Consider the following 18,330-nt stretch of genomic DNA (forward strand, 5'->3'; position numbering starts at 1 on the left):
GGGAACAATTATTGGTCGGAAGCAGAAGGTAAATATAAAAAAAAAATCTCACTGTCCCAGGAAAGAAAAAAACCTCCCCCCAAAATTTTAAGACTAAATGCTCAATCAAGTTGCATATTAAAGGGGTTGACCACTGAAAAGAAGTAATCACATATTCTAAAAGTGATAACTTGTTGATTAGTGGGGGTCCGATCCCCATTAGAATGGACTTTTAGCCCCTTGAGAATGGACCGTCGCTCCATTCATTCTCTATGGGGATGCTGAGCTCTGCGCTAAGCCTTTTCCCATAGAGAATGAATGGAGCAGCGTTCCGACATCCAACCAGCTGCTTTATTCTGTATGGAGGATAAAGGTTTCCCGTCAGGGATAAACATTCCCTGTTCAGAGGTGAGACTCCCACTGATCGGTAAATTATCACTTGCTCTATGCACAGGCGATAACTTGTTTTAACCAGACAACCACTTTAACTATGGATTTGTCACATGAATTTCCCAGTGTCAAAGTGTCAAATTCACAGCACAATACAGTAACAACAAAGTAGGTTTAACAAATCTCATCTACACTGATATTTTCGGTATGTAAATTGACATGCGGTGCATCTTTTTAGAACTGCAGCATGGCAATTGTTTTTGCAGAATTAATTGCAAACTTTACTCTTATACATCCCTGGAAAAAGATGGGAGAGCCAAACCATGGTTTGGCCAACACTTCAGATATGCTACTAGACTATCTTTAAAGGGGTTATCCGGCCTTGGGGTACAAGTCTGCAGTTACTCTATATGACTGCAAACTTGTGAATCCTCACATTGCGTACACTGCGCACTGTGAGGATTCTCCGGTGTCGGGAGGGGGCGGTCATGTGACTGCACGTATGCAAATTGTATACTTCTGGCCACATTCTAACACTTGCATTGAGCGTAACCGCACAAGTCTAGTCAGCACATGATTGCATGTATGCAAATCATATACTTGTGGTCATGTACCTAACACAGGAGAATCTGCATAGTGAGCAGTGCACACGATATGAGGATTCACAAATCTGCAGTCACAGAGTGTCTGCAGACTTGTACCCCTAGGCCGGATAACCCTTTTAACATTTAAATATGGGATTGTTACCCCACTTTTCTTGTGAGTGAGATTACTATTTGTGGCAAAAAAGGGGCAAATTCTAGTTGTGTAAAATTTTGCGACTTTTGGAGTTTTTATGTCACTCTTGCCAACTTTTTGAAAAGCAGAGCTTAATGGGGAGTGGACATTGCTAACAAATTCATCATAATTTCTGCCAGTCTTGCGGAATCAGCCCCAAAGTGTTTTGTATGATTTCCATTTGCAAAGACAAATTGTACCAACTAAAGGGAACCTGACAACTGATACACGGTGTCTGAACCTCCGGCAGCACAAATCAGAGTCCACCTCCGTCATTTCGGCCAGGTATGTTTTACTTTCAGAGTTTTAGAGAAAAACATACATTTAAAAGTCATCCGTAACCATGCGGCTTGGGTGATTAGTCCAAGAGGCTGCTCCCCTGCAGATTCTCCATGCCCTCCTGCATTGAGTGAGAGTTCTCTCTTTACATGTGTTTATCCGGAGATAACTGTAAGTTAAGGGGAGCAGGTAGGAAAGAAACTGCTGTGGACCGGCCTCTAGGACCAGTGAGCCAAAACGCATAGTTCCTGAACAGCTTTTAAATATATGTTTACCTCTGAAACACAGCAGCACTTTAGAGTAAAATATTCCTGGCTGAATTGGTGGAGCTGTACTCTGATTTATGCTGCAGGCAGCATTGTAGTCAATTTCTAAGCAAATGCATTCATGCTTAAAGGAGTTTTCTAGTCTATACATACAGTTGAAACCATAAGTTTACATACACTATATAAAAAGACACATATGCATGTTTTTCTCAATATCTGACATCAAATCAGAATAAGCCTTTCCCGTTTTAGGTCAATTAGGATTACCATCATTTTTAATATTTGCCAAATGCCAGAATAATGACAGAGAGAGAATGTTTTAAGGCGTTTTTATTACTTACTGCAAAGTCAAAAGTTTACATACATTTCATTAGTATTTGGTACCATTGCCCTTAAACTGAATGACTTGGGTCAAAATTTAGGCCCATTCCTCCTGACAAAACTGGTGTAACTGATCTAGGTTTGTAGGTCGTCTTGCTCGCACCTGCTTTTTCAGCTTTGCCCATACATTTTCAATAAGATTGAGATCAGGGCTTTGTGATGGCCACTCCAAAACATTGACTTTGTTATCCTTAAGCCACTTTGTTACCATTTTGGCAGTATGCTTCGGGTCATTGTCCATTTGGAAGACCAATTTGCACCCAAGCTTTAACTTCCTGGCTGATGTCTTGAGATGTTGCTTCAGTATAGCCACATATTTTTCTTTTCTCATGATGCCATCTATTTTGTGAGGTTCACCAGTCCCTCCTGCAGAAAACAACCCCACAACATGATGCTGCCACCCCCGTGTTTCACAGTTGGGATGGTGTTCTTAGGCTTACAAGCTTCTCCTTTTTTCCTCCAAACGTAACGGTGGTCATTATGCCCAAAAAGTTCAATTTTTAGTTTCATCAGACCACAGGACATGTCTCCAAAAATTAAGGTCTTTGTTCCTGTGTGCATTTGCAAATATTAATCTGGCTTTTTTATGTTTCTTTTGGAGTAATGGCTTCTTCCTGGCAGAGTGGCCTTTCAGCCCATGTTTATACAGTACTCGTTTCACTGTAGTTATTGACACAATCTTACCAGCTTCCGCCATCATTTTCACAGGGTCTTTTGCTTTTGTCCTTGGGTTGATATGCACATGATGGGCCAAAGCACGTTCATCTCTGGGACACAGAACCCGTCTCCTTCCTGAGCGGTATGATGGCTAGACATTCCCATCTTGTTTGTACTTGCGTATAATTGTTTGTATAGATGAACGAGGCACCTTCAGGTATCTTGAAATTGTACCCAAGGATGAGCCAGACTAGTGCAAGTCCATAATTCTCTTCCTGATATCTTGGCTGATTTCTTTAGAATTTCCCATGATGTTACATAAAGCAGTGTGTTTCAGGTGTGCATTAAAATACATCCACAGGTGTGTCTCTAATTAACTCAGATGTTGTCAAAAAACCTATCACAAGCTTCCAAACACATGGCATCATCATATGGGCCATCCAGAATTATTCAAAGGCATAGTAATCTTAGTGTATGTAAACTTTTGACTTTGCAGTAAGTAATAAAATACCTTAAAACATTCTCTCTCTGTCTCATTATTCTGGCATTTAGCAAATATTAAAAATGATGGTAATCCTAAAACGGGAAAGGTTTATTCTGATTTCATGTCAGATATTGAGAAAAACATGCATATGTGTCTTTTTATATAGTGTATGTAAACTTCTGATTTCAACTGTATTATTGCTTTTAAATTGGTATAGGTACAACTGTAGGGACCCCTAACAATCACCAGGACGGGGGATGTTCTGTTCTTCCCTAGCCACAAGGACAGGGCCAGGAGCACCCATTCATAGTCTATGGCCCAGACAAAATGGCCGGGTGCATTGGACAGGTAATAATTTGTGAAGACTAGTATACACCTTTAAGGAGGACCTATCCTCTCTCCTGACATGCCTACTTTAGCAAACAAATGTATTTCATATGAAATAACAATTCTAAAGCATCCCTTCTTTCCACTTTTAGACCAAATTCAGATGTCCATATATCAGGATCCGATTACACACACAACTTCTGGCCTGACCGTGGGTCTCCTTATGCAGTAGCCTCACCTATGCCTATGAGGAACTTGAGTTCAAGTCAGAAGACCAATAACCAGTTTAGAAGGCATGGCCCATACTTGGACGTTGATATACGGACATCTGAATATAGCCTTACATTGCGTCTTTTCTCTATTCTTCTTCTTGGAAGTATATAAATATATTGACAAACATGTGCTAGTGTTGTCATTGAGATGTGTCACTACACAATTGTACTGTACGACGAGGACAGCAGTGTCAGTCAATCCAACGTTGAAAGGCTGAAATTTGTAGTTTTCCTGAACCTAAATGAAGAACATTTCACAAAACAATACAATATAGCAATGACTAAATCTAAAAGGTGGAAAGGGAGGACGTTAGCCGTTTAGCTGGATGGTATCATAAATAAGCCATGCAATGCGGATCTGACAGTGAGAATGTTAAAAAAGCCACAGGCAATGTCGAAAAAAGATCAGAAACTTTATTTTGCGTGTCCTTGATTAACATTGAGCCTTTCAGCTGATTCCGCACAGGGAGCCAATCCATTCATTATAGTTAATGAGACAGCATAAGAATGTATAGATTAAAAAATGCTGGTCATCAGACTTTATTAGTCACCCACTATAATTATTGACAGGGATCAAGGATATTAAGCTCCAAAGAGGATCACTTATTATATTAAGACTCCGATGAGGTATAAAATACATTTAAATTTAATTAGAACGGAGCATCCATAATTTAAGAATAAATCTTGGCATTTGTGTTTTTTTTTAATATTACCTTGATTTATGTCCTTTGGCATTTCTCACAATTCTGGTGAGAAGACCTTCACAAATCTCTATAATTGGGAGGTAAATGAAACATACATGCTCCCGGCAAGACAGATACATTACTTGTACTTGCATAGCAGACCCCACACATTCAGGCAAGTGCTAGGACCCACTGTGTATGACGGACCAACTCCACCCAGCTTTCCATTATAGTTTTTAATATAGGCCATGGGCTCTTCCTCTCACGATCATCACCTACCTGTCACTCAGCCTTAGGGCTCGTTCACAGAACAGCATTTTCGGTCCGATTGCTGTCCATAAAAAACACTTATTCAATGGCGCAGTGCAGATGAACGATTTTTTTAAAATTTTCACTAATCAAATCTGTGTATAAAGAATGTATGAGCCTCCTTTTTTAAATTCTACTGCAGGGCCACCTGTCAACGTGGCCCTGCAGCTGTTGCAAAACTACGATGGGAGCTGTAGTTTGGCAACAGCTGCAGAACCACACAGGTTGTGCAAAACTGCTGTCTCCATACAAGAGTGTTGTACAACCTGTGGCCCTCCAGCAGCAGATCTCCCCCATAATAGTGTCAGCAGACATGTTATTAAATATTTTACCACATTTTTTGCTTCAATTTTTTTTCCCTGTTTTCCTCCTCTAAAAGCTAGGTGTCTTATGGTCCGATGCGTCTTATTGTCTGAAAAATACGGTAAATCAAATCAATGTTTGATGTGACCGCCCTTTACCTTTAAAACAGCATCAATTCATCTAGCTACACTTGCACACAGTTTTGACAGAACTAAGGCAGGGAAGTTATTCCAACCTTCTTGGAGAAACAACCACAGATCTTCTTCTGTCTCTTCATGTAATTCAAGACCGACTCAATAATGTTGAGACCAGAACACTGTAGGGTTCAATTTCATCACTTCCAGGACTCCTTGTTCTTGCTTATGCTAAAGATCTTAAAATGGACTTTTTAAACAAATTTTCTAGTTTAAATGGACACAGCATGTAATAGTGGCTGCAGAGTGGAATAAAAGGTTTTTTTTTATTTCACTTCTCCATTGCAGAGATATTAGCAATCAAAATATTAGGGACCTAATGAGTTAAGTTTCAGTAAGTTTCAGTGGGTGTTATCAGATAGTTTTCACTGAGGGCTTGAACTTCTACCTGTATGAGTTGCCCAATCATAAGCAGCAACACACGAGAAAGAACACGCCCCCAACATAGCTTAGGTTTCTCAGTGTGTGAGATACAGCCCTGATGTGCCCTCCTGCCAGTATATTTTTGGCTATAGTGAAGGACCGCAATCTGTGCACTGCTATTTTCTTTAGCATTTTTCCTCTAACAGGCGAACACACCATCAGGGGTGATGCCACCACTGAAGAGATATATGGCGTTCCACAAAATTCTATAATAATACTCCCATATACAGTACAGACCAAAAGTTTGGACACACCTTCTCATTTAAAGATGTTTCTGTATTTTCATGACTATGAAAACTGTACATTGACACTGAAGGCATCAAAACTATGAATTAACATATGTGGAATTATATACTTAACAAAAAAGTGTGAAACAACTGAAAATATGTCTTATATTCTAGGTTCTTCAAAGTAGCCACCTTTTGCTTTGATGACTGCTTTGCACACTCTTGGCATTCTCTTGATGAGCTTCAAGAGGTAGTCACCGGAAATGGTCTTCCAACAATCTTGAAGGAGTTCCCAGAGATGCTTAGCACTTGTTGGTGCTCTTGCCTTCACTCTGCGGTCCAGCTCACCCCAAACCATCTAGATTGGGTTCAGGTCTGGTGACTGTGGAGGCCAGGTCATCTGGCGTAGCACCCCATCACTCTCCTTCTTGGTCAAATAGCCCTTACACAGCCTGGAGGTGTGTTTGGGGTCATTGTCCTGTTGAAAAATAAATGATGGTCCAACTAAGCGCAAACCGGATGGAATAGCATGCCGCTGCAAGAGGCTGTGGTAGCCATGCTGGTTCAGTATGCCTTCAATTTTGAATAAATCCCCAACAGTGTCACCAGCAACGCACCCCCACACCATCACACCTCCTCCTCCATGCTTCACGGTGGGAACCAGGCAAGTAGAGTCCATCCGTTCACCTTTTCTGCGTCGCACAAAGACATGGTGGTTGGAACCAAAGATCTCAAATTTGGACTCATCAGACCAAAGCACAGATTTCCACTGGTCTAATGTCCATTTCTTGTGTTCTTTATCCCAAACAAGTCTCTTCTGCTTGTTGCCTGTCCTTAGCAGTGGTTTCCTAGCAGTTATTTTACCATGAAGGCCTGCTGCACAAAGTCTCCTCTTAACAGTTGTTGTAGAGATGTGTCTGCTGCTAGTACTCTGTGTGGCATTGACCTGGTCTCTAATCTGAGCTGCTGTTAACCTGCGATTTCTGAGGCTGGTGACTCGAATAAACTTATCCTCAGAAGCAGAGGTGACTCTTGGTCTTCCTTTCTTGGGGTGGTCCTCATGTGAGCCAGTTTCTTTGTAGCGCTTGATGGTTTTTGCAACTGCACTTGGGGACACTTTCAAAGTTTTCCCAATTTTTCGGACTGACTGACCTTCATTTCTTAATTTCTTAACACTTAATGTGTTAGCAATAAAGATTATTGAATTTTAAACCACTGCGTGCTGGACTTCAACCTACCATTGGAATTTATCAGTTAATGTATGCTTCTTTTTCTCAACACATTTTTTTTGGCACATTTTCCTTGAGGAAAACAAGCTGCCTTATAATTCTGTACACCATAAAGGGGTTGTCCACTTCTAGGACAACCTCTTCTTGAACTAAATGTTTGCACCATGTAAAATAAAAAACTTCTGACGCCGCTGGAATGGCACAAGAACGGGAGGGGAGTATAGGCTTTTTTTTTTATTTTACAGGGTGCAAACATTTAGTTCAATAAGGGGTTGTCCAAGCATTTCTTGATTGAAATGTTTGGCGCCGATAAAATAAAAAAGCTTATACTCACCTCCCGTGTTGGCGCCGTTCCAGGGGTTTCAGCACTTGTGTGCCTGGGGCTCAAAAGTGGATATTATGACACGTGAGCCTGGCGCCCAATCAGCGCTGGCGTCACTGTCCCCACTTTGTACGGTTAAGTAATTAAGGGGAAGTGAGCGGTAGTGGCAGCCCTGACTTCCTGTTAGTCATTTAACCATACAAAGGTGGGGACAGTGACGCCAGCGCTGATTGGGCACCAGGCTCATGTGTCATAACAGCACCAGTGCCCCGGGAACGCAAGTGCCGACACCATGGGGCCAAGCATGGAGTATGAGAAGGGGTTGACCAAGTAGACAACTTCTTTAATAAAGGGTGTTGTATCCTTAGGTCTCACCCTCCTCGTTACACAAATTCACATTATCTGATCTGCTTCATCCAATCAGCATTCAAGTTTATAAAGCTTGGTGTTGGAAAATCTTGATAAAAATGATATGGTCAAAATACTCACTAGCCTAATAATTGTGCACACAGTGTATATATTCTGGCCCTTCTAGAACAGAACCTGTGTGGAGCAACACTCCAGACACTGCTCACATACACAACAACCATAAAGGCCCTATAAATGCAAAGAACTATAGATACATTATAAGGATGCAGATAAAATTATGTTAAACAGCAAACATCCATTGTATGATACATAACAATGCAAGAACACATTATGTCGTAAGGGGGTGGTCCAGTGCTCTGATGTTCTTCATCGGTGTGCCCACTAAGAGCATTGCTAATGTTTTGGCTATTTTGTTAACAATAAGGGCATTGGTTTAAACAAAATTAAGCATCATCCTTTAAGTCAGTGATCCCCAACCTTTCTTATCTTGAGAGCCACATTCAGCACTGAGAGGTGGTCGCGATCCACATCCAGAGCCATCATTCCCCAGCTGGGACACCCAGGGTCCCCCATTACTTGTATAATGACAACCAAAGCTTTCCCACAGAAGGCACATCAAAACCTCCTCCCTTACAGGAAGCATACTTACATCTAGGAATTCCTACTTGACCCTATATTTGGTACACGATGTACCACACTGTTGCATCCAGCTTCACGCACCTCTGTAACCGGCAGTATCATTCTTTCTGTGTAGGGATACTTGAAAAAAAGTCACCATTTGGAGACCTTCTTCTCCTTGCTGTTTGCTAGACCTGGTGTTAATGCAGCAAGTTGGCAGACAGCTGACAGGCACACATCAAGGGCCCGTAGTCCACATGTGGCTCCTGAGCTTCAGGTTGGGGGCTACTGCTCTAAGTAGTGAAGATGTGGAGTTGGCGGCTTACACTTGAGCGGAGCAACAGCACCAGGGTCAGAACCAAAGAGCTGGACACATGGCATCTTCTCCACTGAAGCGTCTCACTTGATACCAGTTCTGTGATGACTGCCAGGTCAGTGGGGATCCTACAGCTGAGAACCACGCCGATCAGAATAGGGGCCCCGAGTCCAATGTACACATGGAGCTGTAGTCACACACGTGCGCTGTGACACCTATCGCCAATTCATTATATGGCCGTAAATTTACCAGCAGTCCCGATTTTTCAGGAACAGTCCCACATACTTGACCCCAATGGCGCAGGGCGTATCAAAGCCATGCCCCAATGTGTGCATGCCCAGAGCAGGGCGTCCTTCATTCTGCATGGTAAATGGTAAGTACATTTATATGAAAAAGTTTGGGCACCCCTATTAATCTTAAGCTTATTGTTTTATAAAAATTGGTGTTTTTGCAACAGCTATTTCAGTTTGATATATGTAATAACTGTTGGACACAGTAATGTTTCTGCCTTGAAATGAGGTTTATTGTACTAACAGAAAATGTGCAATCTGCATTCAAACAAAATTTGACAGGTGCATAAGTATGGGCACCCTTATTATTTTCTTGTTTTAAATACTCCTACCTACTTTTTACTGACTTACTAAAGCACTTTTTTTGGTTTTGTAACCTCATTGAGCTTTGAACTTCATAGCCAGGTGTATGCAATCATGAGAAAAGCTACTTAAAGTGGCCACTTGGAAGTTGTTCTCCTGTTTGAATCTCCTCTGAAGAGTGGCATCATGGGCTCCTCAAAACAACTGTCAAATGATCTGAAAACAAAGATTATTCAACATAGTTGTTCAGGGGAAGGATACAAAAAGCTGTCTCAGAGATTTAACCTGTCAGTTTCCACTGTGAGGAACATAGTAAGGAAATGGAAGAACACAGGGACAGTTCTTGTTAAGGCCAGAAGTGGCAGGCCAAGAATAACATCAGAAAGGCAGAGAAGAAGAATGGTGAGATCAGTCAAGGACAATCCTCAGACCACCTCCAGAGAGCTGCAGCATCAACTTGCTGCAGATGGTGTCACTGTGCATCGGTCAACTATACAATGCACTTTGCACAAGGAGAAGCTGTATGGGAGAGTGATGCGAAAGAAGCCGTTTCTGCAAGCACGCCACAAACAGAGTCGGCTGAGGTATGCAAAAGCACATTTGGAGAAGCCAATTTCTTTTTGGAAGAAGGTCCTGTGGACTGATGAAACCAATATTGAGTTGTTTGGTCATACAAAAAGGCGTTATGCATGGCGGCAAAAAAACACAGCATTCCAAGAAAAACACTTGCTACCCACAGTAAAATTTGGTGGAGGTTCCATCATGCTTTGGGGCTGTGTGGCCAATGCCGGCACCGAGAATCTTGTTAAAGTTGAGGGACACATGGATTCCACTCAGTATCAGCAGATTCTTGACAATAATGTTCAAGAATCAGTGACAAAGTTGAAGTTACGCAGGGGATGGATCTTTCAGCAAGACAATGATCCAAAACACCGCTCCAAATCTACTCAGGCATTCATGCAGAGGAACAATTACAATGTTCTGGAATGGCCATCCCAGTCCCCAGACCTGAATATCATTGAACATCTGTGGGATAATTTGAAGAGGGCTGTCCATGCTCGGCGACCATCAAACTTAACTGAACTGGAATTGTTTTGTAAAGAGGAATGGTCAAAAATACCTTCATCCAGGATCCAGGAACTCATTAAAAGCTACAGGAAGCGACTAGAGGCTGTTATTTTTGCAAAAGGAGGATCTACTAAATATTAATGTCACTTTTCTGGTGAGGTGCCCATACTTATGCACCTGTCAAATTTTGTTTGAATGCAGATTGCACATTTTCTGTTAGTACAATAAACCTCATTTCAAGGCAGAAACATTACTGTGTCCAACAGTTATTACATATATCAAACTGAAATAGCTGTTGCAAAAACACCAATTTTTATAAAACAATAAGCTTAAGATTAATAGGGGTGCCCAAAATTTTTCATATAACTGTATATAGCACTGGCGGTGAGAGCGTGTAGTCTAGTGCTGGTAATCTACAGCTTTCCACCAGAGATGAGCGAATTGCTTTATAACAAATCAAATTCATTACGAAATTCTAGAAAAAATTGGATTTACCAGAATCCAAATATTGGAGATTAAATTGGCAAAAACTCAACAAAATGGCAGCCAGCTGGCCACCAATTTTGCTGGATTTGAGGGCGCTATGTAGGCCCCACGTCATGCCTCAGCAATATGGCTGAAGGACGGGTGAGGTACGAGGCCTAGGACCTGGGGGAATCTGATTATTTTTTAACCCCTTCCCATTAAGCTCTGTGTTATTTTGGGCGAGAGACGCAGAATAAATGTTTTTTTTTTTCGTTTAAATTTGATTTAACCATAATAGAATTTGCCGGCGAAAGCGAGCGAACCTGTGTGAAACGACATGTAAGGAGGCTGCTCGTCTCTAGTCATCACGTCCTCTACGGATGGTGGCGAAAAAAAAACCAAGGAGACGAAAAAATATAGCACTTTGTTAAAGCCAAAATGGCTGCCTCTCCAGAGAGCAGGGGGATTATTTATAGTATTTATTTTTAAAATTTTGGCTGAGTATCAGATTTATCATTTTTTAGATAATAAATATCCAAATATTTATTAGATAATTAGATAATAAACGTATATTCATTTAGTAGAGATGCACATGTACAAGAAGGAGGGAATAGCCGCGCACTGCGCCCGCCTCCAGTCCCTGTCATCCACCTGCCTCCACTAATAACACTGCAGCACTCCCTGACAGGAAGACAGGAGGCGGGAAAATAAGCACGCGGCTCCACCAATCAGAGGAGGCGATACGAGTGGCTTCTCGGGCTCTGCACCAATCACAGGGCGTGTTAGTTGGGAGCCGCGCGTGCTCCAGTGTTTTGGGGGCAGAGCGGCGGCTGTGGAGCAGGAGTGGGTTGTACCACGTCCTGAGCAGAGGGGGAGGCGGCGAGCTTTGTTATTGTTCTATAGGGGATGATTTTCCGGCTCAGCAGCGCTCCGTCCTGGGCTCCAGCAATATGAAGGATGGAAGAAGACGACGTGACCATCAGAGAGCAGAACTTTTACAGCCAAGTTAGAGAATGTATAGTAAGTTGTCTCCCGAGCACTTGTGCAGTGTTGTGATCACTGTCACGCCGTGATCCCTGTGCTGCGGTCACTGTCACGCCGTGATCCCTGTGCTGCTGCGGTCGCTGTCACGCCGTGATCCCTGTGCTGCTGCGGTCGCTGTCACGCCGTGATCCCTGTGCTGCTGCGGTCGCTGTCACGCCGTGATCCCTGTGCTGCTGCGGTCGCTGTCACGCCGTGATCCCTGTGCTGCTGCGGCCGCTGTCACGCCGTGATCCCTGTGCTGCTGCGGCCGCTGTCACGCCGTGATCCCTGTGCTGCGGTCACTGTCACGCCGTGATCCCTGTGCTGCGGTCACTGTCACGCCGTGATCCCTGTGCTGCTGCGGTCACTGTCACGCCGTGATCCCTGTGCTGCTGCGGTCGCTGTCACGCCGTGATCCCTGTGCTGCTGCGGTCGCTGTCACGCCGTGATCCCTGTGCTGCTGCGGCCGCTGTCACGCCGTGATCCCTGTGCTGCTGCGGTCGCTGTCACGCCGTGATCCCTGTGCTGCTGCGGTCGCTGTCACGCCGTGATCCCTGTGCTGCTGCGGCCGCTGTCACGCCGTGATCCCTGTGCTGCTGCGGCCGCTGTCACGCCGTGATCCCTGTGCTGCTGCGGCCGCTGTCACGCCGTGATCCCTGTGCTGCTGCGGCCGCTGTCACGCCGTGATCCCTGTGCTGCTGCGGCCGCTGTCACGCCGTGATCCCTGTGCTGCTGCGGCCGCTGTCACGCCGTGATCCCTGTGCTGCTGCGGCCGCTGTCACGCCGTGATCCCTGTGCTGCTGCGGCCGCTGTCACGCCGTGATCCCTGTGCTGCTGCGGCCGCTGTCACGCCGTGATCCCTGTGCTGCTGCGGCCGCTGTCACGCCGTGATCCCTGTGCTGCTGCGGCCGCTGTCACGCCGTGATCCCTGTGCTGCTGCGGCCGCTGTCACGCCGTGATCCCTGTGCTGCTGCGGCCGCTGTCCCCATGACCACACATTTATTACCTATTCTGAGGATGGTGGGACCATTGATTGCTTCTAAATGAATTTCTGGTGTGAGATACACCACTCTTGTGGCATAAATGACAATGAATTTGTCTGCTGCGTTTGGCCACGATCTCTCCCGGCTAAGCTGTACCCACTTTTTAAAAGTTGACAGAGCTGTCTGGAAAGTTTTGGCACACTGTTTAACGAATAAGGACCTAGATCTTTTGGCTTAGACAGAACGTCAAGGCGGTAGCCTACCAGTGGTCACTGATTGGCTGCAGTGGTCATGTGATGTACCTTTTAGGAAAAGAGGAAATCGGGGACACTGGAACAGGAGAGGTATGCAGAACCTGAGGGGTCCGGTAGGTGTGTGCTTGCAGTACAGTAATTGAAGATGTGTCTGGCAGGCTGGTATAGAGTGACTGCAAGCAGAGATCTTTACCAGCAGGAGAAATACTTCTGAGTATGTTTCAGGTGAGGAATATCCTTAGGTGCTCTCACCTCGGTGACCAATTCCGCTCTTCTGTCATAGAAGCAGAACAACGAAATTGTTGTAGTACCAGATAAATCACATGCAATGGAGCCCAGTGCAAGTGACCGAGTTCCTATATGATTACATCCTAGTGTTCTGCTTGTTGGTAAATGCGCCCCAGTGTGTCGGTAAAGATCTATCAAACCATAGCCATGCATCACCATAAACTTCCATGGGCCTATAGACTTTCTTGTTATACTTTTTTGTAGGTTTATACTCTGCGAGACCTATGCCGGCTTAACGTAGCCAATGGCTTATTTTTGAGGCCTGGGTCCAAGCCCTTTCCTTTCGTGGGAAAACGTGTGGCCTTACATGTAGGATCCAGTTCTCATCTGAGGTTTGATGCGACATTTTCCATCTCGCCACAGATTAAACCGCATATTATTTTTAGCGAATTCACAGACAACTTCACCTTCCGGATTCTCAATTGCCAAAACAAGTACCAGCCCGGACATGTCTCCTCTACGTTCTGTTTCCCGCTCTGTTTGGCAGATGAATGTTATATTAATTTGTAGGTTGTTTTCATGTTGAAAATTCTGTGTAAGGAGTTAAGCGGAAACCTTCATCAGGAAAAGGAGCCTGTGATTATTAGGGAAAAGGTGCGACTGTTTGCCCAGGTCAGGGCATGTCACAATGCCTGATATCAAGCTGCTCTTTCTTTTCTTCGATACACTTATTTCTATAGTTTGCTTCCTTTGTGGCTCCTGTGTGTATATGCGAGGCGCTGTCCTGGCAAACTAAACTGTATTTATGTAATACAATGTGCAACTATATAAAGGGACCTCCGCACCATGCTTACTTGACGCCGTGCAGTTACCTCTCTGTACTATGTGCAATTGACCAATAAAGTAACACTTTAAATGACTGCTACATTTCAGGCCACATTCAGTATTTGGAACAATCAGAGGAAAAATATAATAGAAACACGTCACCACGTCTGTATTTTTCGCCCGCTCCTGGTTGTGGCTTACAAATACTGATGTGAAATACTGAACGTGTGAACATGGCCTCTTAGATGATCTAATAGGCACAGAATGGTGCTTAAATAAATAACATACTCGCCTACCAGACTGTTGCCAGTCTTCCGTATGCCATACTTTTGTGCCCCTTTGGGTCTCTTGGCTTCCTCTTCAGCTAGGGCTTGTCAGGTGGCCACTGAGTGACAGCAGTCGTCACGTTTGGTCCGTGCCAAAGTTATAGCGAAATTTTGTCACCTGAACACCCCTGCCAGAAGAGTAAGCCAGGATATTGTCAGGGACATGGAATATGGAGGAGCAGCAACTGTATGGTAGGTGAGTATATGTTATGTGTTTTTTTTTTTTTTTTTTTTTTTTTTTTTTTATAAATAAATCTCCAGCACCCTGGGCCCACAGCTATAATCGAATGTGTCTGAGTGTAGCCCAGCAATCCTCCTAGAGCGGAGGTCAGATAGAAGAAAGAAAGGGCATGTTGGATTTTTCTTTATGATGACGGTGTTAGTTGCCCATGCTTAGTGCCCCTCTCCTCCTAAAATAGTGTCATCTGCATGGAGTTTGTATGTTCTCATTGTGTTAGTAAGGGTTTCCTCAAGGGGCTTCTGTTTCCTCCCACTGATGAGTGATACCGAAAACTGTTCAGCAGTGCACAGTACACAGTGTTACATAAGCACCGGAAACAAAGTCTTGTTACTTTTGTATTTGTTTATACAAATGCAGAAATAAATCTTAGGTTTTAGAGGATCAGTACATTTTTCAAAAAGTTCTAGCCACTTTTTAGTAGTTTTGATCTGTGGGGGTCAGTGTTCTGAGACCTCCACTGATCATTCAAAGAAAAAGGCAGAAGTGTTCATCTCATTACCAGAGCAAGATCAAAGAAGTGTACGGACACATACTTTCTATGGAGCTTGTACTCCTGTTGCTCACAAATATAAGGGGGGTGCTTTTGATCCTTCCTTTGAACTATCTTTGGGGGTCCCAGAAGTGGGACCCCAAAACTACTAAATTGTGACTTAAACAAATCAGAGCCTTTTTTTTTTTTTTACATATTTATTTACCCTTTAAATAGTGTAAATTTGCTAATTGTGCAAAAAGAAATAGTAGAGACATGTCAGCATCCACTGAATTTTCATGGCTCTGCGACCCCTGCCCCCTGCTAGAATTAAAGGGAATCTGTCAGCAGGTTTTTGCTACCTCGCCTGAAATCAGCATAATGTAGGAAAAGAGACCCTGAATCCAATGATGTATCACTTAGTTAACTGTGTGCAGAAGTTGTGACACAATTAGTTTTTATATGTAGCATGAGGCAAAGCTGAAAAAGCTGACTCCGCCCACACCACAGTTCTCTAGGTACATAGTGTATTGACAATGAGTGGCTTATCAAGGAGGGGACGGAGTCAGACTAGCAGTCATGTGCTCATCAGTCCTGGCTGTGACAATCTCCTAGTGATAAAACATTCAGTGTAAGTAAACAGCACACAGCTTAATAAATGACACATCCTTGAATTCAGTGTTTCAACCACAACCTCATTCTGTCCTCAGATTACATAGCAAAAACCTGCTCACAGATTCCCTTTAACCCCTTTACGACCTTTTGATACATGACTTTGATAAGTGACTTTTACAGCATAATTTACCAAAAAAAAAGTTCTTCTGCTCCTGGTATGTGAGCCTGAAAATTTACCATTCAGCCATAGGGCCAAGTGATAGTGACTGGTAGCTTTTTTTTTTTTTTTTTTGTCCTATGGGATCAACCATGAAAATGCTCAGGTTGGCTAAAAATCATTGTGATTCTGATGTTTGAAGAAAGTCACATATCAGTCTCACATGTCAGTCACACATCATTTGAATTTGACTTGGAGGAGGTATTTGAGAAAGTCCCAATAAGTTTCAGACAGGTTTGCACTGAAAAGCACTTAACCAAATAGTATGGCTAGATTGCTTCAACTGAGTTTATAGCTCAATGGTTAGTGCACTGCCTTCTAGACATACAGTCATGGCCAAAAGTTTTGAGAATGACACCAAAATTATATTTTCACATGATCTGCTGGCCTCTGGTTTTTATTAGTGTTTGTCTGATGTTTATATCACATACAGAAATATAATTGCAATCATATTATGAGTACCAATAGGTTATATTGACAGTTAGAATGAGTTAATGCAGCAAGTCAATATTTGCAGTGTTGCCCCTTCTTCTTCAAGACCTCTGTAATTCTCCCTGGCATGCTCTCAATCAACTTTTGGACCAAATCCTGACTGATAGCAGTCCATTCTTGCATAATCAATGCTTGCATTTTGCCAGAATTTGTTGGTTTTTGTTTGTCAACCCGTCTCTTGATGATTGACCACAAGTTCTCAATGGGATTAAGATCTGGGGAGTTTCCAGGCCATGGACCCAAAATCTCTGTTTTGTTCCATGAGCCATTTAGTTATCACCTTTGCTTTATGGCAAGGTGCTCCATCATGCTGGAAAAGGCATTGTTGGGCACCAAACTGCTCTTGGACGGTTGGGAGAAGTTGCTCTTGGAGGACATTCTGGTACCATTCTTTATTCATGGCTGTGTTTTTAGGCAAGACTGTGAGTGAGCCGATTCCCTTGGCTGAGAAGCAACCCCACACATGAATGGTTTCAGGATGCTTTACAGTTGGCATGAGACAAGACTGGTGGTAGCGCTCACCTCTTCTTCTCTGAATAAGCTGTTTTCCAGATGTCCCAAACAATCGAAAAGGGGATTCATCAGAGAAAATGACTTTGCCCCAGTCCTCAGCAGTCCACTCCCTGTACCTTTTGCAGAATATCAGTCGGTCCCTGATGTTTTTTCTGGAGAGAAGTGGCTTCTTTGCTGCCCTCCTTGAAACCAGCCCTTGCTCAAAGAGTCTCCGCCTCACAGTGCGTGCAGAAGGACTCACACCAGCCTGCTGCCATTCCTGAGCAAGCTCGGCACTGCTGGTAGTCCGATCCTGCAGCTGAAACAGTTTTAAGATACGGTCCTGGCGCTTGCTGGTCTTTCTTGGGCGCCCTGGAGCCTTTTTGACAACAATGGAAGCTCTCTCCTTGAAGTTCTTGATGATGCGATAGATTGTTGACTGAGGTGCAGTCTTTGTAGCTGCGATACTCTTCCCTGTTAGGCCATTTTTGTGCAGTGCAATGATGGCTGCACGTGTTTCTTTAGAGATAACCATGGTTAACTGAAGAGAAACAATGATACCAAGTACCAGCCTCCTTTTAAAGTGTCCAGTGATGTCATTCTTACTTAATCATGACTGATTGATCGCCAGCCCTGTGCTCAACACCCACACCTGTGTTAATGGATCAATCACTAAAACGATGTTAACTGCTCCTTTTAAGGTAGGACTGCAATGATGTTGAAATGTGTTTTGGGGGTTAAAGTTCATTTTCTGGGCAAATATTGACTTTGCAAGTACAGTAATTGCTGTTAAACTGATCAGTCTTTGACATTCAGGAGTATATGCAAATTGCCATTACAAAAAAAGAAGCAGTAAACTTGGGAAAAATTACTATTTGTCTCATTCTCAATACTTTTGGCCATGACTGTAGAGTTTTGGTTCAAGTCCCATCAGCGAACAGCGACTTTTTTTTGATTATTATTATCATCGTCAGATGTCAGTCACTTATCAAAATCAGTTCTCAGACGGTATTTAGCCTCAAACTGAGATCATTCTGATGTCTGACTTTGATATCTGATCATGTCCTAAAATGGACACTGTACTAAATACGTCGCATAGGCCGCGCGCCGAGAGGCTGCTCTGCAAACCAGCGTTGGACCTAATCCAGCCTTGTACGCACCGTGATGGTGATCAGTACTGAAGTCTGTGTGCATGCACGCGCTCTGTGCTTTTCTGCAGAGAAATTGGGTCCAA

At 43.5% G+C, this 18,330-nt stretch overlaps 1 protein-coding gene across 2 annotated transcripts in view; it reads left to right on the plus strand.

Annotated features, from left to right (window-relative positions):
* The first annotated feature begins 11,681 nt into the window (after positions 1–11,681).
* Positions 11,682–18,330, plus strand: part of LMBR1 (limb development membrane protein 1) — a 158,712-nt gene continuing 152,063 nt past the window's right edge. For both annotated transcript variants that reach the window (XM_073677691.1, XM_073677692.1), the window contains exon 1: positions 11,682–11,951. In XM_073677691.1, the coding sequence (XP_073533792.1) occupies positions 11,889–11,951 (63 nt within the window). In that variant the 5' untranslated portion in view covers positions 11,682–11,888. The remainder of the gene's footprint in view (positions 11,952–18,330) is intronic.

This window comes from Phyllobates terribilis, unplaced genomic scaffold (genome assembly GCF_046119375.1).
Source record: "Phyllobates terribilis strain yellow unplaced genomic scaffold, ASM4611937v1 Scaffold_4__5_contigs__length_816908805, whole genome shotgun sequence".
NCBI classification, from domain to species: Eukaryota; Metazoa; Chordata; class Amphibia; order Anura; family Dendrobatidae; genus Phyllobates; species Phyllobates terribilis.